Source organism: Meriones unguiculatus, chromosome 17 (assembly GCF_030254825.1).
Source record: "Meriones unguiculatus strain TT.TT164.6M chromosome 17, Bangor_MerUng_6.1, whole genome shotgun sequence".
In the NCBI taxonomy this organism is placed as follows: Eukaryota; Metazoa; Chordata; class Mammalia; order Rodentia; family Muridae; genus Meriones; species Meriones unguiculatus.
The window spans coordinates 74,339,077-74,364,308 of NC_083364.1; the positions used below are offsets into that span (position 1 = coordinate 74,339,077).

General features: G+C 39.6%; 1 protein-coding gene across 9 annotated transcripts in view; it reads left to right on the forward strand.

Annotated features, from left to right (window-relative positions):
- Positions 1-25,232, forward strand: part of Robo1 (roundabout guidance receptor 1) — a 1,064,494-nt gene that overhangs the window by 663,510 nt on the left and 375,752 nt on the right. For 2 of the 9 annotated variants that reach the window (XM_060370635.1, XM_060370636.1), the window contains exon 1: positions 9,359-10,556. The exons of 6 other annotated variants lie outside the window; for them this stretch is intronic. In XM_060370635.1, coding sequence (XP_060226618.1) covers positions 10,502-10,556 — 55 coding nt within the window. In that variant the 5' untranslated portion in view covers positions 9,359-10,501. Of the gene's footprint in view, positions 1-9,358; positions 10,557-25,232 lie in introns of those variants that run through there. One more of the 9 variants, XM_060370631.1, reaches the window with a different exon arrangement.

Below are 25,232 nucleotides of genomic sequence, written 5' to 3' on the forward strand. Positions count from 1 at the left end.
AATATTTAAAACAGATGGATATTCCTGACAAACATCTAATTTTTTTAAAAGGATGGGAAAATGATTCACCCCAAGAATTGACAGCACTATTCTAAGCCACTAAAGTATTGAATATAAGAATGGATGCCTTTTCTTTAACTTCTCTAAGTGTATGGCTAGAGGTTCAATAAGAAAGGAAAGATAATTAAGTCTTTCTAATTCCTATTGTGTGGCAAGCCACATGTTGAGTTTAGAAGAAAATAAAGAAATAAGGAATGTTAACTAAAGTCACATGATTTGGGAAAACCATGATGAGCATATGCTTTTAGACAGATTTCTTTTCAACAACTGTGTTTATGTGTGGTCATGTAACACTTTCTGTCAAAAATTACTGTATCCAAGTATTGAACAATATATGTTCCTAACAAAAAGAAACAATTAGAAAAAAAATAATGAATTACTTTTACATTTTTAGTTTCTCCAAAAGGTATCAGCTTAGAAAAAAAGCCTGATGTCACGATTTATTGACCAATTCTAAGCTAATAATTTACTTTCTGGTGTTAAAAAGCAAGAACTGTGAAATTCAAGCATACTTGTGAAATACAAACATTTTGCTTTATTAATTGCTTGTAATGAAAACAAATGGCTTCCCTTCAACAAACAAGTGATAATCCTTAGGGAAAAGAAAACGTTTCGCAGTTCAGAATTCTAATTATTCTTCATGGTTGTCTGTTATCTTTAACTCTTATTTATATTGCATGTAAGACTTGATTTTAAATTAATGACTAGAATATTTACTCCAAACATTGGAGTAACTTGTTAAGTTGTTTGCATATTGGTAAGCATGTTTCATCAACATTGTATCAGCAAGAAAAATAAAGTTCACTAACAATTTATCTAAAAAAATAACATCCTTACACAACTTTCAGTATCTGATTTTGTGTGTCTTACAGTCAACTGAAACAAATTAAATTTCCAGCAATGAATGATCAGTTGCATCAAACTTAACACATTTATGTTGTGGAATTATTTGACATTTTCAATTCATGTATTGGAGACTGTTTTATAACATGAAAATTATCATGTACATGAGAGAAAGTTTTGACTTTATAGCAGTGCCGTGTGTGTGTGTGTGTGTGTGTTTTGTGCATGTGTGTCTGCGTGTTTGTAGGTGATAATAGCCACAGCATTGTTTATTTTGAACAAGGAATCTCTGACTGCTTATACTCCACTGCACTCACAGCAGTTGTAGCCTGTCATTCCACAACATAAGAAAATTCCACATAATCTGTGGAAACAATAAAACACTGATTGCACACCTGTTTCTATCTGAAGTGATCATTATAAATTTTTGTTTCTTTCGTTTTCCAAATGAACTGAAGTATTTTGTCTCTATGTTACAAAGTAAAGTCTCACTAGGAATGACTGTCACCCAAATAGAGGAATGCAAAATGTACAGCTTCTAGAATATGTTTCTAACAGTGTTTTTGTCAAAATGTAACTTAGAGATATTTTTCTTCCAGTGTAAGTATTATAACACTATAAGTATAAAGTACTATTGAAAAATTGCTCTATAAGTAAAATAATTTTGCATGATGTTCTTGGTGACAAAGTTGCTTTGCTAACTGCAACAAACGTCTCTTTCGTTTAAAAAATACACGTGTGATAAAAAATGTAATAAGATATGTAATGTACCAGTGAAATCCTATCTTCTAGGTGAAATAAAGCAGCTTTAAAGCGATATATAACGATAGGAAATTGAGAAGATGAGATTAGATCAAATCAACAAAGACTTTTGGTTACAATAATGGAGTTGGATGATTTCTCTTGGAATGTGGCCAGGATACTGGAGAGGGGGTGATTAAACTCTAGGGGAAATATATAATTATCCATGTTGTTAAGACAGTAGGTTGACATTTCATGTGGGTTTTCAGCAGCAGTTGGTTTCTCAGCGACAATTGTGGGATGTGGATTCAGTATTTATCCACAAGAATGAGTGCCTCCATATTTAGAACCCTAGTCCTCAATCATACCAGCCGGCTATTAAATCCCAAAGCCCCAATTTAGCTTCCTAAATGTAAAGCCATTTTTTCCACAAGCCATAGGAGAGAAGATGCTAATAGGCTATAAAATAAATAACTTTCAAATTATCATGATACTACAATCTAATGAATTATTTATCACTGTTGTTACTGTTATTTATGATAAACTTGTATATACCCTTTTTCAAAACTATTACATTAAATATTTAGTCCTATTTTTTTTTTTGTTTACTAAGGTGGAAAATAACCTCTAAATAGAGAACTCCAGTACATCTCAAGATGTTTTTCTAGTTAACATAATACTTCCTTAAGGAAGTTATTAAAATAACTGTTAGGATCTAGGTAAAATATTCAGAATAAACAAATCAGCAGGTGGGACTACACATACCTAGTGCAGCCAACAAGGACTGAACTCCAACACATGCACCCCAATCCTATAAACATTTCCTGAAGAGATTTTTTTTAAGCAATAAAAACTCAAAAACATGAAAGTGTTCTGTAAAAACACATCTGCAGAATCACACACAATGTAAATTACTTACAAAATAGTGTTCAAGTTGCAAGACTTTGGAGCACGGCAGTCAGCTGTGCAGCTGTTAACTAGGATCCCAGTTGAAGAGAATTTTAACTCACGATTAGAATACTGTATGCTCAGTTCTAGATATTTTTGGGAGTGAGAAACTAAAAGACATCAAAATCTTATGTTCAGAAGCCATATATATATGTATATATACATATATATACATATATTATTATATGTATATATATATGTATATACAAATCTCTCTTCATGTTTTCCCATATTCTTTAGATGCCTTCATACACAATCAATATATGTTTTTATACCACCTCATTAGATTTAAAAGAAACATTACATCACTTTGAACACTCCGAATATGAAATTAAAAATTAAACTTCCATACAGAGCAGAATTGCAGATGTGTGTACTGCAGAGCCACTTTCTCATACTGAGTCCCAAAATGAAACTACATCTTTAGACAAAAGTTCTCCACTGATAGCATTGTCCCACAACCAGATCTGTGCAAATAATGCTCTCTTAATCAATAACTTTTATTTGTCTCTCAAAGGCTGGTGTGTGAGTAAAAGTCAGGGCTATCAGTTCAGACAATGAGGCTTCAAAGCTGAGCTCAGCCTCATAACTGACCATTCTCTGTCTTCTCTACCACAAAAAGCAATGATATCATGAACTGACCCAATAATGCTTTTTCTTTTTTGCCTGAGATTAAATGTGTTTAAGATATAGAAAGTACCTAAAAAGTTATCACAAACAGATAGTGCTATTTAATTCTCTTTGAAACAGCTTATACACAAACCAACCATTGAACCAACCTAAACTAGCCTCTAGTTACCTGGGGAAAAGTCAGAACTATGTAAAACTCATTATTTCATACATATAGTACAATATCTAATGACATGATATTTTAAACATGAAGAATTTTGATGAAGAATTTCTGAATTACAAGATATAATCTAGAAACTATGGTCTCCTCGAATTTAACTCATGTATTTTTTTCTATTATTATTGTTATAATTATTATTATAAATAATTTATTTGCTTAGTATCCCAGTTATAGCCCCTTCCTTCATCTCCTCCCAGTCCCACCCTCCCTTCCTTTTCCTTCTTTATCCCTCTTCCCTAGTCTACTGATAGGGGAGGTCCTCCTCCCCTACTGTCCGACCCTAGCCTATCAGGACTGCCTGGATCCTCTTCCTCTGTGAGCTGGCTAGGTTGCCCCATCAGGGAGAAGTGATAAAGGAACAGACAACTGATTTCATGTTAGAGACTGCCTCTTCTCCACTTACTGGGGAACCCACTTGAAGATGGAGCTATCTATGGGCTACCTCTGAGCAGGGTGTCTAGGTGCTCTCCAGGTATGGTCTTTGGTTGATGGATCACTCTTTGCAGTCCCCCTTGGGCCCTGTTTTTTTTTTTTTCTGTTTGTTTGTTTGTTTGTTTGTTTGTTTGTTTGTTTTTGGCTTTGTTGGTGTACTTCTGTGGCTCCTGTCCCCTCCTGGCCCTTCTATATCCCCCTTTCTTCCATAAGACTCTCTGTGCTCTGTCCAAAATTTGGCTGTGAGTTTCTGCATCTGCTTCTATCCCCTGCTGGTTGAAGTCTTCTAGAGGACATCTGTGGTAGGCTCCTGTCTTGTTCCCTCTCTTCTACCTCTTCCGGTATCTATCCAGTTTCCCCTTCTGAGTGAGAATTAAGCATCTCTCCTAGGGTCATCCTTATAATCTGGTGTATTTTTAATGTCCACTAAACTACACTAAATATTAACAACAACAAAAATACACCTGAAAAATCTTCATGCCATTGAAACCTAAGCGAAAGGAGAGTGTGAATGTACAGATTCATGAAGGTACCTGTTTCACACAGAGCAATGAGTTATCTCTGAGTCAAGTGTTTGCCTGACAAATTTTAGCAAAAGCATGGAGAAAATGGTGGTAAAGCAAAGTAAAGAGAGGCTAGAAAAAGTGGGAAGGGAGAAAGATTAAAAGGGATGAGTCACATGCCTACAACCAGCCTTGTATAATTCCTGAAGGATTCATATTCTTAGCTGGGTATGGAGTGGAAAACCATTGGCAGGTGCTGAGCACAGACTTTGTCCTTAGGATTTAACAGGTTTCCTCTGGTGCCTTTTTTGAAGCATGACCCAGAAGTACAATTACAGTTATTTCACCTCATGTGCTGTCCCAGTAAGGATGATTGCATGGCTCATTTTAACATGGGTTTGTTTTTTTTGCCAAATATTCACAGCTTGGCAAGGAAGTCAGACAATATTAATTTTCAGGTGTGGGACCATCCTGGAATGGTTACATGCTATGGACTGAATGATATTTAGCCAAGACCCGAGTTTTCTCACAATGCTTATTTGCATGTTAAAGGCATTGAGGAATCTCAGAATGTGTCGAATCCAAAGTCTCCCAAGGTTATTCTTCCATGGGACTCCCTTTTCCCATGTGCTTTGGTTCAAAACAAGCTGGGTTCTAATATAAGCCCTAGGCTTCTGGGCCATTGAACTCGTAGTTAATCTTTCACTCCCCTAACCTCATCTCAAGATTGGGAGAGTAATAACAGCTCTCGGGGTGAGAATTTGATCAGATAATGTTTGTAAAGTGCCGCAAACCATTCCCTCCATTAATGCTACTTCCCTGTGTCCTCTTATTTATGTTCTTCCATAACTAACCATCTGTGAACACTAAAGCTGTAAGTTTTAATGAGAATCATTGTGGCTGAAATGTAAGGTGTCAGGCTCTACCTCTACCATATCGCACCTGATTTTAGAATATCTTCAATCGCCCAACAGGCAGACATGATCAGAGGCAATGACAATTGTACTAATTTCACAGCATGTTAGAGAACATCATAGTATTTATAGTCAATAGGCCTTAGACAGCTTTTGGGAGGGGAAGATGTATTAGTGGAATCGGTGGGGGACTCAGCCACTTTTCAACAGACCTTCTGCATTGCCTTCACTACCAGTGACTGGACCCTTTAAAGAAGATGAAAATGAATGGTGGCAAGTGTCTTTCCTTCAAGTGCCTGCTTGGTTTGGAGTATATACCTGTTCTAAATGACAGAGAAATATCAAAATTCTACAGTTTAAATATGTCCTACATACCTTTATAGGTTACTAAAATAGGCTTAATATTTCAAGTGTGGATTTGTTTATCATTTTATTAATAACATTTATGGTTATGCTTTGACATGTGACTGTGTATGCAAATTGGGAAAACAGTCAAAAATGCATTTTTGGATAGGTATTTTAGATACCAAGCAGTGTATAGATTATCCAACAATTTTGTGTAAAACCTGCTAAAAAAGCTGTTCTCTCCTCAAGGCTGGTATCTCAGAGTAGTCAGCAGGGCCTCACAGGCAGGCTCTTGCCAAATTGGCCTCACCACGTGTGCCAGAGGTTGCATCTTGCATGCAGGACTCTGTCTGCTGCTCAGGGGTCTTGCTAGGAAGGACAGCCAGATGCTCTAGTTTGTAGTTTCCTCCGGGTTGTCTTCCTCCTGATCAGAATATTTGGAGATTCCAGAGAGACCCTGGGACTTTTGTTATTTCCTGAATTCCTGAAGCTGTCACCTCCACCCCAGACACACATATTGCCTAACTCTGTGAAAGATAAAATCAAATCAGAGAAGTGGGAAACCCCTGTAGCTTTGGCATTTTGCCTGTCAAATGTCCCTAGTCATGAGACTGTTATTGGAATGAATTATTTTCAAGTGTCTACAAACTTCTCAAAGAGGCTCTGAGAGATCTTGAATCATCTGAGATCAAAACTTTCCACTACTTCCACACCTCGCCCCTTCCTTCCTCACCTCGCCCCTTCTGTCATTTTCTTTCTTTCTTTCTTTCTTTCTTTCTTTCTTTCTTTCTTTCTTTCTTTCTTTCCTTCCTTCCTTCCTTCCTTCCTTCTTTCTTTCTTTCTTCTTCTATTTTTAATATAGCTTACAATGTAATAACTTCATTATGGCTATCTCCACCAATGTTCTCAATGAGGTGATCAGAACTGAATTTTTGAATATAAATGAAGACACACTCTTATCTTGGTCTTTGCCTCCCAGCCAGTTGGGAATGACTCGGAGTTCAATTATCCATGCCTGAGATGCAGGTGATTAGTCTTGTGTGTTCCCCATTCACGTGTAGATGACGCATGAGTGCTCAGTTTTTATTCACAGAACATGCTGAGAACATTTGGTGCATCCTCTCAGGTACCTTAATGTTTAGTAACAAAGACAGAACGGGACTAGTTGCTATGATAAATCCATCTCCAGGCATATTCAGTGTTATCCATTCACCCAGCAGCTCTTTGACTTTTTACATTTTGAGACAGGCCCTTCTCCAGAGTCAGAGTCAGTATTATTTTTTGTGTAGCGAGAAGATTTAGAGCTCTGAGGGCCCTAAATCAGAGAATAGGCTTGTACTTGCAGCTTACCCCATCAACATCTTTTATCAGCATGTAGATGGTCAGTCAGTGGTTGTTTGAATAAAAGAGAGTGGAAGGAGTGAGTGAGTGAGTGAGTGAGTGAGTGAGTGAGTGAAGGAAAGGAGTTAGAAAACTTTTCTAGTACTCTGGCTTGCACCTGTTATGGGTCCCTAACAGTCTGCATACAAACTCTTAATTTAGATATCAGTTTCTCTGATACACTTGACAGAACAATTTTAGAAAATGCTTTGGATGAGAGTCCGTTACAGTTCTTTCCTGGTCGGGTCTTAGTGTTGTCTGCCTAGAGAATTTCATCTTTAAAGGCTGGAACAGAGGACTTTAATGGTGTAGTATAATGAAGTTGAAAGATAGAAATTAGTATTCGTATAGTTTCAATTCAATGGAAATGTGGTGGGTGTTGAAATAGATCTTTTAAGATGTTTGTTTATATATATATATATATATATATGTATGTATGTATATATATATATATATCTGTGGAGGGTAGCAGAGGCCATCAGATGGTCTAGAACTGGAATTACACACAGTTGTCAGCCCATCATGGTACTAGGAAGAGAGCTAGGGTCTTACAAAAGAAATAGGCACTATTTACTGCTGAGACATTTCTGCAGACGCCATGGTGAAATAGTTCTTGATAGATCTCAGGAAAATTGTGAAGACAGAGACGTGCCTGGGGAACAATGTGGTAGGAACTCTTGCACAGGGTCTACTTTCTAAGCCTGGGTGTGTAGAGGCTGAGCCTATGTTTAGCATGTGAGAGGCCCTCGCACACTTCACAGGACGGCAAACACACACACACACACACACATACACACACACATGCTCATGTGCACACACGTGCACACATATAAATAAATTAAAATAAAAAAATATATCCTTCACTAGATGGAACTTCAAAATCCTTATTTAAAATCCACTTAAATAACCTGGGGTTTTGAGGGTTTTCTTTTCCTCGTCATCATGCTAAGCTTATTTGTTTTCTTTTCCTAGGTTATCTTATCTTAAAAGTTCATTTTATTCCGAGAAAAAAAATTATTTTCTATGTTTCTCACTAAATATCTCTTCACAGATACCAAAATCAATGTCTCTTAGCATTTCCTGCACGTTCTTGTTTCTATCGCTGAAGAGATTCTGGTTGGAGTCTTTGAGTTCTTATCTCAGCGTATTTACTGAGTTTTCAGTCAGCTTTCTCAGGATTAAACTGTCTTTCACTTTCAAGGGTAAGGTGCTGGTAACCGGGTTTCTTTTCACAGATAATTGCCTCTGAGTTCATGGGCCGCAGCAGCCATGACCAAAATGAGTACACACCTTTCTTTTAAACTTGTATTTTAGTTAGGTAACCCACGCAAGCAACTTAGTGAGAAACTATGAAAGTACGATTTAAGACAAAAACCAAGTCCAAGCCTTCCTCATCTGCTCCTGTCCTGCCACAGGAGAAGGTACCAAGTGCTCATTTTGAAATCATATATCATAACTTTGCAGACAGTACTTATTAATTAAAAAACAATAGCTGTGTGTGGCAAAACCTACAGTTTACAGAGCCTTCGGCATACATGATCTGATTTTCATTTTGTCGTATGTCATATAATAATAATAATAATAATATAAACCCAACAAATTAAAATAAAAAATTGTCAAATATCCCAGGCATGTTTTATATTGGGCATAATTAACATAATCATGAAGTAGCCTACAGACCCCCCCCCTTTTTTTTTCTTTTTCGGAAGAGAGAATAAAGTTGGTACGGTCACATGAATAATAGCTAACATGTACCTGATACCTGGGGATCTGGGGTGGCCCAGTGTTTTGAAATGCTAAGAGCCCATCATTGCAAACTCTAGATTATATGTAACCCCCCCCCCCACACACACACACACATTTGTTCCTTTTCTTTAACTGCTGACTCTCCAATACGTACAAGCTAACTAGACTCTCCTGTAAACATAACGAAGTCCGGGAGACCTAACTCCTCACTCGTAGAATTTAGTCTTTCTACAGGACCCTCAACAATTTCAAATAAAAAGAGAGTGTCCGTGTACTCATACTCGTTAGATAAGTCTCGCTGTCCTAAAGTCTCTTTGCTGAAAGGACAAACCAGTTTTTTTGTTTGTTTGCTTATTTGTTTAACGAGAATGGGAGGAGTGAAGTTATTTGGAAGTTTACTGAAATACCCTGTAGCGGTGAAGAAAAGGTTAAGAGGGACCTGGAGGATTTTTGAAGTCTTTAGCTTGGGATGTTCCATTTGGAGAAAGGTGCAGGGGAGACTGGGATGGCAAGAGACCCAAGTCAAGTTCTCATTCGTTGAGATTTCTGCTCCTGAGTAGTTGAAATCTCACCTGAGGGCGCAGTTGGGCACTCCGGGCATGTGGATGGAAATATTAGCAAGCAGAACTTGTCTGAGCAGCGCCAGTGAGGGCATGGCAGGGATCGCGCGTCCCCTTTAAAGGTTCCGGAGCCGGGCTGGAGAGGGAGGAAACCCGGAGCCGCGGGGACAGAGGGGGAAACCCACAAGCTGTCGAGCTGAGAGGAGGCAGCGTGAGAGCAGAAACTTCAGACGCTGCGGCTCCCGGCGGAGCTCGGGCGAGCCTCGGCAGCATCCTCCGCCTCCTGCTCGGCGCCTCTCCACCAACCCGGGGCCGCTCGGAGCTGCCTCTCCGAGGCTTCCAGGAGCACGGGGTGGGAGCAGCTACCCCGGGAAGTTTGGGCTGTGCTGCTGCTTGGTTTTAGAGGTGCGTTACGCGCGCCCAAGTGGAAGCCGGACCCGGGGAGATGCTGGGTGCTGCCCTGAGCTGGGGGTTCCCGGAAGGCGCGCGTGCATCCGCGGTCCTGTTGAGGTCCCGGGTGCCCTCGGCATCCCGCGAGTGATGGGAGCAAGGGCCCGCCCAGGCAGCCGCTGTCGCCGTACCGCCCCTTCGCTCCCTCCTGGCGCGCGGAGTCACCCAGGCGCACCCCGTGAACCTAAGGACTGTCCTCCCCAGCTGCCGCCGCTACCTTGACTGCAATCGCCGCCAGAGGGGGTGGCCAGCTACGCACTGGTTCTCCGGTAGACGGAGGAACACTTTTTTGGGGACATCTCTTCATCTGTTCTCACACCCCAACTTTGCAGTCGCCGCGCAGCGGCGCCCGGGCACACGCTGTGGAGGCGCACGCCGGGAGGCTCAGTAGGGACTGTGGAGGCAGGAAACCGCACTGCTGCTCCTCGGTTTCGGCTCTTTGTTGTTCGCCTTGGATAATCCTTGGAAGTGGCTGAGCCTCCTCGGAAACCCGGGACCAGGGAAGACAAGCCTTGGAATTTTTCTTTGCAAAGGGCTCTGAAGGATTGACAAGCCTCCGGAAAGGTCGACGAGAAACTGCCTTGCAAACTCTTGGCGGATTGACTCACGTTGCTTATATTAAGCCTTTGTGTGTAGGGTGTATGGTGTGTGGCTTCCATAAATTTGGAGATCCCCGCTTCTGCTCCCTTCTCTTGGCATGAGACTGTATGCAGGACCTACCCGAGGACAATGATCGCGGAGCCTGCTCACTTTTACCTCTTTGGATTATTATGTCTCTGTTCAGGTAACCTGCGCTCTCTTTCTTCACCCTTGCTCTCCACTTTTCATAATCGACCCCTGAACCCTGAAGTGACCCTTGACGACCTCTCCCTTTTAAGGCCAGAGGGGCTCAACCCTTTCCAGAACTTCTCCAGGAAAAGGTTTCCAGTTTCCTATTTGAGGTTGTCCCTTTGGCCCTATCACCCCAAACTCCCCTGAGACATCCCAAACCTCTCGGTAGACCTCGGCCTTACGCCAAGTTCAGGGCACGCCCAGCTTACTCTGGGCAAACGCCTGTCTAAGTACTTGGGTGGGAGGAGGCTGCGGGTTGTTCCCGAGTTTTGGTCCTTTAGGATGGGGCGCAATGAGTATTATTCATCTATGGGATCTTAAGGGTTGCTGGAGTGGAGGGGCCAGTTGGAGGTGGGGGGGTCGTCTTGTGATCCGCACTCTTCCAGGATTCCAAAATCTGGTCCTTCAGTGTCCTCCTCGTCTTCCAAGCTCAACGGGTTGTTAGAAGTTGTTTTACGTAACTAAAGTCTGTAATTAAATCCGATTCTGAAGAAACTTGAGGAAATAACTCCTTCTCATGGTACGATATAAACTGGCTGATATAAACCGCTGCCTGGCTGAGTTTAGAAAGAAAACAGGAGGTTGCAACTCTCTGAAAGAAAACATTAAGTTGCCTGGTAGTCGTCATTGGCAAGACCGAACAGCAGGCTGCCTTAGTATTTATAGGATGAATTAAATAGTTGTGCAGCTGCAAGTGAAGTGTTGGAAAGATGCAACTTAAGAAAGTTCTGTCCTAAGAGAAGGCATGGTGTGGGAGCTTGCTAACAGTTTTCTTGTACTCCTTAAGAATCTTCCAACTACGGATGACTGAACCGTGGGCTCAACTTTTGTTTCTTCCTTCTTGGTAGATTCTGGTTTCAATCATGGATCCAGTTTCAGGCCTACACACACACACACACACACATACACAGACAGTGCACTTTTGGCAATTATTATAGTCACATACTGAGTGAGTTTCAAGTTGCATCAGGGGCTAAATGTTGGAGTCACATAATTTGCATAATTATGAAATATTTTAGGCTGGTTTGAACAGATGTAGTCTATGGCGATTCTTTATGTTTAGATGAAAGGTTTTTCTTAAGCCAAGAGGCTATAAAAAGGGGGAAAACTCAGAAGAGGAAATGATAGTACATAAATGCCTAAAAGAAGGTAAGCTCCTGAGAAGCTCCTTGGCTGGAAGTTAAAAGGCACTTTTGAACTAAGCTAAGTGGGAAACATACTAACTTGTTACTCCTTTGAAGAAAATAGAAATAGAAATTTCAGCCTAGACTATCTCATTTATGTCACAGTGGATGGATAGGAAGATTAAGCCAACCCTTTGGGGGCCCTTTCCCCTACTTTAACTTCCCCTTTCTGTATGGCAGGCTTTCTTCTCGGTTTGCATATCTGGACGATTGGAGAGCTCCCCAATCCCTACTCTCTGCCATGGATGCAAATCAGAAACATTAAGATATGATCTCTCTCTCTCTCTCTCCTGTCTCCCCTTAGTTTAATTTACAGCCTCAGATACCTTTGAGATTTTTGTTGATTCACCTCCTCTGTTAAAGTTTGTTCACGTGTGTAAAGGAAGGTGTCAAGGTGATGAATGGCTGGAGGGGCAGATTACTGAAGATAGGGGGATTAATGGTCATTAGTCACTGTTGGAGCTGAGTTTGTATATGTTGGGACATTTTATCATGGCTGTAGATTAAAGATAGGGTCACACTAATAGTGTTCCACTGAAAGCTGGTCCTGTCAGCCTTCAAATTCTCTCTTCACTTGGGAAATATGTATGTGTGTGGGGGTGTGGAGTCTTCATTCATGTTTAATAATTTGATCAATACTTGATATCTGAGATCCCAATTTGAATATGGGACATATTTAGAATCTTATCACAACCCGATTTCTTTCTTCATTTTCCCTGAATTTCTGTGTGGGCCACTGGTTGTTGTAGCCCTCAGGTTGCTTGTCTGCTTTGCCAGGTTGCAGGCCACAAGTGTCTTCGTAACTGCTTCCTCATCATTCACATTTTATCTACAGCTTTTTCATTCCTTTGCTACTTTTCACCTATGCCCTAAGTCTGGATTTGGGACCAAACCATTTGTACTTTTGGGGTGGTTTCATGACCCTGGGCTGCTGTAAAACATCATGATTGATTTGGAAAAATAAAAAAATAATAAAAAAAAATGCAACTTTGCAACTAGTAACCTTAGGAACTAGTAATGCGGGTGTGCACAAGACACCTGGGCAGGCAATGAAGGAAGGTCTTGAAAGGTTGTGTTTCATGTTTTGCCTCCAGCCCAAGATCACAGTCTATCACTTGTTAATGGAGTGTATTTAAGAGAAATGTGGTGAGCTTAAATAAATCAAAGTGTGCTGAGGGGATAAGGCGCCTTCGACAAGATTTAACCTGTAAAAGCATCTATTGATTGTCAGTTCTTTTTTCTCTTCTTTTTGTTTTTAATACTGGCTGCCAACTTAACAAAGTCTACAGTTATCTTCAAAGGGACTATAAACTCTGTTTTGGTGTGTTGATGGCATATTGAGCATTAAGTATTAAGTTTGAGAGTGTTTGCTTTTTCAGCCTTAAAACGGCAGTGCTATAATAAAAACACAGAAATTTCCTTTCCTGATACTAAAATTTGGGGTAAAGTGGGCAATAAATCTATAATACAAAATTATAGATTTATTTTTTTGACTTTTTTTTAGTTACACTTTATTCACTTTGTATCCCCCCCATAAACCTCTTCCTCCTCCCCTCCTAATCTCACCTTCCCTCCCCCTTCTTCACTTATGCCCCTCCCCAAGTCCACTGATAGGGGAGGTCCCCCTCTCCTGCCTTCTGATCTTAGTCAATCAAATCTCATCAGGAGTGGCTGCATTGTCATCTTCTGTGGCCTGGTAAGGCTGCTCCCCGCTCAGGGGAGGTGAACAAAGAGCAGGCCATTCAGTTTATGTCAGAGGTAGTCCCTGTTCCCATTACTATGGAACCCACTTGGACACTGAAATGCCATGGGCTTCATCTGTGCAAGGGTTCTAGGTTATCTCCATGCATGGTACTTGGTTGGAGTATGAGTCTCTGGAAAGACCCCTGTGTTCAAATTTTCTGGTTCTGTTGCTCTCCTTGTGGAGTTCCTGTCCTCTCCAGATCTTACTATTTCCCACTTTTTTCATAAGATTCCATGCACTCTGCCCAACAGTTGGCCATAAGTCTCAGCATCTGCTTTGATTGTCTGCAGGGCAGAGCCTTTCAGAGGCCCTCTGTGGCAGGTTCCTAACTTATTTCCTGTTTTCTTCTTCTTCTGATGTCCATCCTCTTTGCTTTTCGGGATGGGGATTGAGCATTTCAGTCAGAGTCCTTTCTCTTGATTAGTTTCTTTAGATGTACATATTTTAGTAGGTTTAACCTATATTATATGTCTATATGAGTGAGTATATACTACATTTTAAAGGTGAATTTATCTAATCAGTTGCTATACATGTATTATTGCCTGTGGATATGTATTTTGAGGTGAGGTGAGGAGCAGAAGCTACCCTGAAAAAAGCAGAACAAAACTGTGAAGTCTCTCAGAAACGGACCCCATATCTTCTGTCATAAACATCTCCCTAAGCCCTCCTTGGCTTAAACTTGCTTTCAAGTGAAGAAATGATTGAATTTCCTATCAAACTTAGGATAAAATCTGAATTTCAAATGAAGTGCAGGCTCCGCAGGGCTTCCTTATTCTTCTTTGGGTAAGTGCATATCTCTTGGTAAAAGTTTCACTATTAGAGACAGTCTCAGGGTCTCTCTTCTTTTGTTTCTCTCCCTCATCTTCCTACTCTCATTCTTCTCTCCCTGCCCCTCCCTGGGTGAGTATTGGTTACTTCAACCCACACTAATGTGCTGTAAAACTTTTCAAATGTGTCATTATTGTGTGTGCCTGTGTGTGCACGTGTAGGCTAGTGTGAGTGCAGATGCTTAGCTGTCAGATGTGCATGTGAAAGAGACAACTTTCTGGAGTTGGTTCTCACCTTCTTACTTTTTTGATGGAGTGTGTTTTGTGCATCTCCTGTGTTCCGTACTGTACAGTAGCTGGCCTCTAGCTTCTGGGGATGCTCCTGTCTCTGCTTCCCAACTGTGTGAGTTCTGTGATTACAGATGAACTAGCAAACCCAGCCTTTGTACATGGTTCCTGGGATCATACTCATATTGCCAGGGGTAAGGGTATTATCTGCTGGACTAGCTTGCTGGCCCATATTATCATTTTTTTTAAAAAAGGTAACATACAGCCTTGTTGGATTTTAGATATATATACCTAAATACTTTATGTCTTAAAAATATCTCTAGCCCCTAATAGGTTCTCTAACACATAAGATCTATGGTTGAGCCACTCTAAAAGAGAGTGTTCACCTGAAGCCATTTTTCTTAAGTTTTGCTATGACAAATGGAATACCCTCATTTCAAAGTGGTATAAAATGCCCCATTTCAACTAACAGTGACAATTGTGTACTTGTGTATAGTGAAGAGATCTCAGCTGTATCAGTGTTTATAGGAGAAAATCACTGGTTTCCAGGAATGCAATTGGAAGGATATTTAGGAAAACATTATTTAATGAAGGGCCTAGGTGTTTGAGCCTCCATCTGTTAACTTCTGTGGTCATCAGAGATGGTAAGGCAGGATTTGTATTAATTTTTAAAAGTTAGCTTTGTGTGTTATTGTTCATGTATGTGTGCGGGTGTTTCTGACTTTGTTGTCCAATGGGAGACATCAAAGATCCTGCTCTATCAATTTCTGCTTATTCCTTTGAGACAGGTTCTCTCATTGAACTTGGAGCAAGATTGGCTGCCAGCAAACCCATGATCCCCTGACTAGGCTGCCCTCGGCCCTGGGGTTACAGGCTCTGCCTTGCATTTTGCGTGGGTGCTGGGGATATGAATTTGGATCCTTATACTTGCATAGCAAAAGCACCTGTAATCATCTTCCCAAACCTTACTTTCTTTAAAAAAATGTTCAGTTGTTAACACAGAAATGTTAAGTGGTTGGGTGGCTCATGCCTGTAATCCCAGCACTCTGGGAGGCAGATGCAGGCAGATTGCTGTGAGTTCAAGGCCAGCCTATTCTACAACGTGAGTCCAGGACAGCCAAGCTCCATGGAGAAACCCTCTCTTGGGAAATATTAAGTAAATAAAAGAAAGAAAGAAAGAACGAAGGAAAGAAAGAAATGTAAACTGTCCTGAAAACTTGATATATTCTTTTTTAAGTTGGAAATTTTAAGGAAATCAAAGTTAGGCTTAAGGTAATGTATAGAATATGTAAATTTGGGGATAAGAAAAGGCGAAGAAAAAAGAAAATAGAAATGTCCATTTAGAGAAATGCAGTAGAAAATGAGAGCCGTGATTTTAAGTTTTTTTTTTCTTGTTTGTTTGTTTTGTTTGCTTGATTTGGAGGTCTCATTCTGTAGCCCTAGCTAGCTGAAACTCACAAAGGTCTGCCTGCCTTGTCTCTGAAATGCTAGGATTAAGGCCTGGATCATGATGTCTGGCCTTTAATCTAGTTAAAATACTTGGGGAAAATGTAGGGTGGGAACAAAGCTGAGTGGTAGGGTGTTGGCCTATCTTGTGCAAGGCCTTGGGTCTTGCAGCACCACATAATAATTCACACACACACACACACACACACACACACACACACACACACACGGGGTGGGGAGAGCTGCATAGAGTGGGTGTAGAAGGGATAGACAAGTCCGAGTGGAGTCCAAGTGCGTACCTTAATCACACACAGCTGGAGAAGCAAACTGGTAGGACTAAAGAGTTCTGAAATCTGATACCAGTGTTTGTGCTTTGTGTTTAGCAACTATGTCAAGAATTAGGTCTTTTACCTTTTATGAAAGTAGAGTCAGTGGAAACCTATTCAAATCTTTGATGCTGTGAAAAGACATCTTTCCGTCTGCAGTTAAGAAGACTGGAATATGGACTGCTTCATACATGCAAAAAAGCAAACACTGAGCAGTAACTGTCCCTATCGTCACCCCTTTGCTTAGAGGAGGCAAGTGAAGTGACAGGAGGAAATAATTTAAAAATGAGATTGAAGGCTGGAGAGATGTCTCAGAGGTGAAGAGCACTGGTTGCTCTCCCAGAGGTCCTGAATTAATTCCCAGCAACTACATGGTGACTCATGACCATCTGTAATGGGCTTGCATGCAGGCAGAACACTGTATACATAATAAATAAATAAATCTTAATTTTTTTTAAATAATGAGATTGAATTCCACTTCCGGGGTGAGGTAGGAAAAATCTTGTGATGACTTCTATGAAAGTTGTAGATTAGATATTCCTTTACTTTTTACTTTACAGTTGGGGAACCATCATGGAGGAATTGGAAAATGTGGATGAAACTGGGAATTGAACCAAGTTTGTTCCAAATTCTTTAAGAATGTGTATTGTCCAAGTTGAAAAAGAGAATTGAAGAATTTAAGTTTAAAAAAAAAACAAAACAAAACAAAACATATGGCTCAGTCACATTTTACTTTTCCCCATGTGAGACTATGGTTTGAACATGTGAGAGTTTGAAAGGGGGACATTATGTTTCCTGTCATTAAGAAAATGGTCTCTAAACCTTTAGATCACCCAGAAAGAAAGTCCATTCTTTACATCTAACTAGATTGCATTCAGCTTTGATCCCATCTGGGCTGCAAGTAAGGGACTCAACGCATGTCAAAACACGGTCTGCTGGAGGCACAAGTGCATATAGATCCAAGTTGTGTTTGGGAAAATGAATGCTGTTCTCTTTCATGCACACTTCGGGAGAGAATTTTTCCCTGAATCTCAAGGCAAATAATTGGTACTTGTCAGGGAAGAGCCTGCAGAGAGACAATCATTTCCCCTTGGTTGCTCTTACCCTCTGGGTGAGCTATGGGCTGGCAGTCATTTAGCGGTAGATGAGCCTTCTGCTTGATTGCTGTTCACAGATGACTCACTTCATGGCTACTGATCATGGAAGGGTTGAGCATTAATACCTGGTTGATCAGCTGGTTAGAAACTGCTTATGCATAGCCAATAAAGTTGCCATCCTGTGGAGATCAAAAGACCACCTCCTTTACAAATCTGGATTAGAATGGTTTCCTTTTCTCTACCTTCACTTTTCAGCCCTATAGTTCAATCTTGCTGCTGACCAAGAGGAAGTAAAAAAGATTATAGTGTACAGGGAGGTAGCTTTGATCTCCACCCCTTTCTTTCTGTCTTGCAATTTCTAACACTGGATGGTGTCGTGTTGCTTCCTTCATGGGAGAGCTAAGCCTCATTACCCCTCATCCAAAACAGGCTTCTACAAATTTCCTTCGTTCTTTTATTTGGCCTACAAGCATCATATGAGAGTGCCTTTCTACATTTAAAAAATAGTTTGAACATCATGACTGTGCATATATTTCTGGTTTCATTCATGGAGAGAAGTCCCAGTGTAGCCATGTGCATGATACATACAAATGTATCATACATACAGCTATGTGTAGCTTAGAGATGGAAAAGAACATCCACTGCTTGTGTTTCATTCATTTTGCTTTGTAGGGGCACATGCACAGATGACAAATAGTAAAAAAGTCAATCGACTTGGAAGTTAAATAGTCTATAGTTTTAATGCTGGTTTCCCAGTTTGACACTAAGTGTAGCCTTGAAAGCACCATCAGTGGATATAAGCCATCAGAGTGCTGCAGGTCATCTAAGTGAGAATGAAATCTTTTTGTATCAAGTGAATGACTTACCATCTTTGATTCTTAATAAGGCAATGTACTTGGAGGATCTAATATAAACAAACCAACAGAAAACAAAACTACACCATATTTAAAAGTACTTTTTGCAGTAGCAATTCAGTGTTACAGTTTTTTTTTTCTTTTTGGTTTTTCAAGACAGGGTGTCTCTGTGTAACCTTGGCTGTCCTAGAACTCACTCTGTAGAGCAGGCTGGCCTTGAACTCGCAGAGTACATTTTTAAAAAATATTTTTAATTATATTTTAGGAAACATTCAGTTGGAGATATATTCTTTTTTTTTTTTTTTATCTGTAGAAGGCCTGAGAACAGAGAACAATACTTCAGCCACTGAGAGAACATTCTCAGGAATTCCCCTAAAATTATTTGGGAGAAGTTCTGTTTAAGACTATTAGGCAAAAAAAAAAAAAAAAAAAAAAAAAAAAAAAAAGCTATTAGTCACCATTTTTTTAATTAGTCACCATTTTATCAATAACTAACTGAATAAAAATTTATTTATTAATGAAATAGTGCCTAATAGTCTCAAACAGAATTCCCAAGTAATAAATAAATAAATAAGTTTAATTTTATTTAAGTTTAATAAATAAATTTAATTTTATTTTGTGTGTTCATCTGTGTGCTTCTGTATATGCTAACATCTGCCTACAGGAGCCCTCAGAGACTAGAAAAGAGCATCCCATCCCCAGAAATAGTTACAGGTTGCTAGGAGCTGCCTGATATGGGTTCTCGGAACCCAATGAAGGTCTCTAGCAAGAGCAGAAAGCTGCCTTAACTGCTGAGCCAACTCTCCAGCCTCAAGGCTCTGATTTTTATTACCACCTCCTTACAGATTCTCCATTGAATGTGAAGAAAAATATTTGAAGATTGGAATTATTAGATGTACCTACTTAACACTGTAAAAACCATTTCTGGTATTTGCCTTCTTCTGATTTAATTGTAAACTTCAAGAACCACAACATGACCATGAAGAGTTCAGAGCTTATTGCAGAGGGATGTCATTATTGTACCATTAAAGGGAAAAAATTCACTAATCCTCATTTTCGGACTGTAGTGGATTAGGACTCAGAGGCCAGAACTGAACTTCTGTCCACCAGTGTGATTCTTTGTCTAATACACTTAGCTTCAGCTGTCAAGTTGACATATCTGGGAAAGAGGGACCTAAGTTGAGCAGACAACTCCATTGGATTGGTTGTGAACATATCCATGAAGCATTTTCATGATTGTTAATTGATGTAGGACCGCCCAGTCCATGGTGGATGATACCATCCCTAGGCAAGTAGGCCTAGGCTAGGTGAGAGAAATAGCTGACCATGAATCTGGAAGCGCTGCATCAAGCGGTGTCCTTCAGTAGTTTCTCCTTGAGGACCTACACCCAGTTTCCTACCTTGGCTCCCCTACGTGATGGACTACAAACCTGAAAGCTTGGTCAATGGTTGACCATGAAACCGAAGAGCAAATTAGAGCAATATTCTGATGTCCTTTTGAAGATTGTGTAGCCTCACATAATGCTAGTAAGATACACAAAGTTCGACAATGTCATCTTCTAACTTAAATAGCCTGTATTCTTTTATATTTTCCTTCTTTGATGTATGAGGTTTTTAAGTCTATCCCCCTACCCCCTTTTCAAGTAGTAATGGACTAACTTCTAATTTAGCTCAAGCAATGTGTTTCATAGGAAACCCTTTCATAGGAAACCAAACCTATGCTTTTAGTTCCATGGATCTAAAGCTGCTTTGGTTTATGAAGGTTTATTTTAGAAGACAGGCCTTACCACGCCAAAGAATCACTGAAAATGGCACTTGCTCACACAACAAAATGAGTTAAGCACATTGGTCCCTGTTAACTACATAGTTCAGAGTAGCTTTAAATTACTTCAGTTTCTTGGCTTGTGAAGTATTTCATTCAGTCCATACCATTCAATTAGCAAGTTGTGTGTATAAAAGTAAACTGCCTCACACAACCTGTGGGAGATAAAAACTCATCAGTTTCTCCCTCTTCTACCTGGAGAAGTAAAAGTTCCCTGGCATGCTGTTACTATGCTTGCTATTACAACTTTTATAAATTAATGAGCTTCTTTAGTCGAAAATTTTCTAAGCCTAAGTGAACAGCAGGACAGTAGGAGAGGATCCACGCCTTCATTTGGGAAGCTCTGCTTATAAGGAACACATTTCTTCTTCTTTGGGTCTTTGCTTTTTATCTTCATGAATTCTGATTGGATAAAAGTGGCGTGAGCATAGCTTTCCTTCAGCTTTAGAGTTACAAGAAAGAAAAGGAGAGATAGTGAGTTGTTTGGTCTTTAGCTGCTGGGAGATTATCACTCTTTTGAAGCATATAATAATAAATAATTTTTCACATGATAAAAACCCAAGCATTATTAATTAAATGATGAATTGACTAGGTGTTTGCCCAATTGTGCACACTGAATCTGAAGGACAAGGGATCGATAACAATCACTGATAAAAATAGTATTGATAAAGTCAGAAGTTTATGGCTCTTATTATCTATGTGGCAAAGTGCTAACATGCCTTATCTTCCTTCTCACTTGAGGCAGCCTCATTCAGAAGGAATGTATGTTGTTATCTTCGTTTATCAATCTGGAAAGCAGGTTGAGAAAAGTTAGTCTCTTTGATGATCATCAGGCAGTGAGTTGGAATGAGGACTTGAGACCAACCTGCCTGGTGTCGGAAGGAAGTCTTGCTCCTTACAGTTAGCACTTTGGAAAACATTTATTACATTAAGATGTGTGGGTTTTCTTTGTTTGTTTTTGTTTTTATAGGGAACTGGGCTGTGATGCCAACTGGCTTTAGTTCCTTGTTCAGCATTAGCTCTTTATGTCTACTATTTACTTTATTCCTCTGTATCAAATAATAACTTATATAGAGAAGAAAGCACCCTGGTATGACATGCCACAGATCACATACTTATATACATGTTATAAACATGGGGTGGCTGTGTAAATTCAGTTTTGTCCAAGTTGGGAATAAAGTTGAAATAGTAAGACCCAAGTAAGTTTTGTAATGGTTCAATAGGTGAATCAAAGTCAGCCCTACTGGCATTGAAGTTCTCTTAAAAAATGATCATTGTGGGTTGGAGAGATGGCTCAGTGGTTCAGAGCACTGACTGCTCTTCCAGAGGACCTGGGTTCAGTTCCCAGCACCCACATGGCAGCTTACAACTATCTGTGACTCCAAGAGCCAACACTTTCACAAACACATACATGCAGGAAAAACACCAGTGCACATAAACTTAAAATAAATACATTATTAAGAAAAGAGGAAATGATCATTGAAGTTGAGTTGTTTTGAGTTTGGAAATAATGCTTTATTGGTGATAAGACGCCATCCATGAACTGATAGGAAGGGTGTTTTTTTAGAGTATATTCTTCTCCAAAGAAACGTCTCACAGAAAACAAAGGGAAAAAAATTAGCATTAAAAACAAAATAAAACAAAACAAAACAGCCAGGTGGTGGGTGCATACCTTCAATCCCAGTTCTTAGGAGCCAGAGGCAGGCAGATCTCTCAGTTTGAGCCCGTCTGGTCTACAGAGTGAGTTTCCCTGAGTGAGTCTGCAGTTGTTATGAAAACCAGCAGCACAACCAGCACACTTTGAGAAGGCTGCAGTGTGTTTCAGTAACCCTATTCTTTTCTTTTAAAAAAGTTCTTTTAGCTACTGCATTTTGGTTATGAGTCTTGTCTTGTTTCTGAAGTGTGACTTTCTTAGCTCTACTCAGTGGCTTCCCCAATGTTATCTCCAAAGGTGTAGATGGGATCATGTGTTTGTGTTTTCTCCTCTGTTTCTTTAAATTATTAGTTGACATAAGGCCTAAAGGTAGACTGATTGCTTGCTTTCTTTGTTGGTTTCTAACCAATGTAATGAATAAAACAGGAGCATGTCTGAGGCTCTCTTTTGTTTCTGAGACTTGGATTCTTACCCTAAAGGCCTTTTTTTTCTAATTAACATTTGTAAATATTTATCTATTTATACTTATTTGTGTGTGTATATGTATGAGCAAAGATATTCCAGGGTGGGAGTTCAGAGACTAAGTTACATGAGACTATTCACTCCCGTCACTGTATGAGTTCTGGGGAGGAAACTCAGGTCATCAGGCTTGGGGCCACCCATCTTTTCCTGTTGAGTTATCACACTGGTTCCTCTGTAAGGTTTTTACCCTGACTTAAAATATATGACATAATAAATTCATAGACATGCATTCATTGTTTGCACTGTGCCATTTCTTTAATGCTACTTGTTTATTTTAAGTTACCTTTTATTTTTAAGTGAATATGCATGTGTGTATGTGTGAATGTTTGTATGTACAGGCAGAGGTCAGAAAAACACATTGAATCTCCTAGAACTGCCATGTGGATGCTGGGAACTGAAATTGGGTTCCTCTGTAAGAGCAGCAAGTGCTCACAACCCATTGAGTCATCTGTCTTTCCAGCCCCTACTTGTTTATTATTAATGGAGTTGAATAACATTGTTTTATTCATCCTAGCTACATTCCCAGCCCATTAATCCATTAATGTTCCTTTAAAATTAATTATTACTATCACTGCGTGTGTGTACTTGCGTGTGTGTGTGTGTGTGTGTGTGTGTGTGTGTGTGTGTGTGTTTGATGTATGGTGCATATGCGATGGTGCTTGTGTGGATGTCAGAGGACTTTTGTAGAACTTGTCCTGGGAATACAACTCAGGTCATTAGGCTTGCATAGCATTATCTACTGATCCATCTAGCTGCTCAGTTGCTGCTCTGTTAATGTGTTTGGTGAGCATCTTCCTAAAGACAGCTTGAGAATATTTAGTCCTCATCATTTGAAGAATCTGTGTTCTTTTTGTTTTTAAACTTAAAAGTGTGGAGAACGTGTAACTTTCAGACTTCTACTGTATCTTTCATTTTACCCAAAAGTTCTTATGTTATGTGGATTCTAATGATTATTTTTAGATCCAGAGATTCAAAATGACTTAAGAAACTATGTTTTGTTGCCTCAAGATCATTTTCTACTGAGCCATTTGGTCTAAAAATCACAGTTCTTGGGAAAACAAAACAAAACAGAATTTGTGAGAATTTCTGTTTTCTGCCTGATAATGGTTTTTAGTAAATGAAAACTGAAATGTCTATGTGGAAAAAAGTGCTAGAATATGGAAGAAAGTGCTAGAACAAGGTTCTGGACAGTTTGTTAAAGCTTGCTATGGAGAAATAGGACAGCAGTGTAGATAAACTTACAGATAGTTTTCAGAGAAGTAATAAACCCTTTTAGTAAATTCTTCCAAGTGATAAATGGTATAGTCCTGTCTAAGTTAATGATGAAATAACAACCATGAAAGTCCTCAGGACAAATGTGGCCCTCTGGTCACCATTTTTGTGGCTCCAGTTTTACACTGTTAGTTCCACAGATGACTGACCTATTCTTGATGCTTCTTCCTTAGCTGCATGACTCTGTTGAGGGGTTTACTTTCCTGGTCTTTGGCTTTCCTCATCATGTCAAAGCTAGTTAGATGGTTACATTAATGGCTTATTTATTTAACCTAAAGCTTCTGCCTTTATTGGGCTCTGTTTACACTTTACTAATTGTATTTGTTGAGTGAGACAGAGTAATCATCAGTTTTACTGTTTGTGTTTATTCTTTTGTCTTAAAGCAAACAAACAAAGAACACAAAACCACAAGTGCTTGATGAACCTGGAGCCTCCCCCTCCCCCACTGAACTTAGCAAATAATGATGGTCTTGAATAAGAGGGGATCAACATAGGCCTGAAGGTTGACTGATTGCTGTTAAGAGATACAGAACTACAGGCTAAGAAAATACATTAAGGAAACAGAAGAATTAAAAATAGGGAAATTTGACACTGTGGCAAAATGGGGAAAAGGCTGTGTCCTTGTGTAAGAATTTATTGCAGGATCCTATTTTAGATCTCGGTTCCTTTTCCTTTCATTATTTGTTTACAGATCATTAGCTAGTTGACAGAAATATTATCATGAGGGAAGCTTAATCGAAAAGGTCAGTAATCAGTCCCAATCGAATATTAACGAGAAATGAAAATGAAGCATCCCTGAAATAACTTGTCAGTGAAAGTGTGATTTAATTTCTGGAATATTGATTTATACATGGTTTTGAAGACTATATCCAACATTTCTGTGAGGAATCTTGTACATAATTCATAAATGTTTCTCAAATAACATTTGGAGGATTTCGTTGAGCACCATAGATATTATAATTTGCTCAGGTAGTCCAGATTTATCACAAAGCTACATATATGAGGAAATATTAATTAGTCACCTACTCTTACAATAATACCTGGGTTATTTCTTGGTGGATGTAAGTAAATTCTTTCTACATGTAGTTTTTTTTTTTTTTTAATTTCATTTTGTTTCACTGCCAAGTGCATAGGATTGCTTTTTGTGTCTGAACAGCTCATCGTGGGGGAATAATATGGCAGGGTCCCATCGGGGATCATTAGTGGCATTACTCATGTAAGACATCTATCAAGGCAGCTCTCCTCATGCTAAATTTGAGAGCTGCAGCCTAGGAATAATATGAGATGCTCAGAGGCACGAGGCAGAGAATCACATCTGAGTGGGAGAAGGTCAAGGCAGGGGCAGGGAAGAGGTCAGGAGCAGTAATGTGCCCTGAGCAAGAAGAGCAGATGCATTGGAGGCTGGAAGCCATCACTGGCATTTCATTGTCTGCAGGAGGCATGTTTAAAGATGAGCATTATCCGATCCTTTGACAAAATAGCCTGCCAAGAATAACGGACTCTTCATCACATGAAAGGGTGGCTGTGATTTCCACATTTCTTTGGAAATTATTTCTGTAGTTGAAGTGTCTCAGTCTTGTTGATCTTTATCAGCTCTGGTACTATAGCTCTGTTCCTTCTATTTCCTATATATAAATGTTTCTTCCTTTTGGA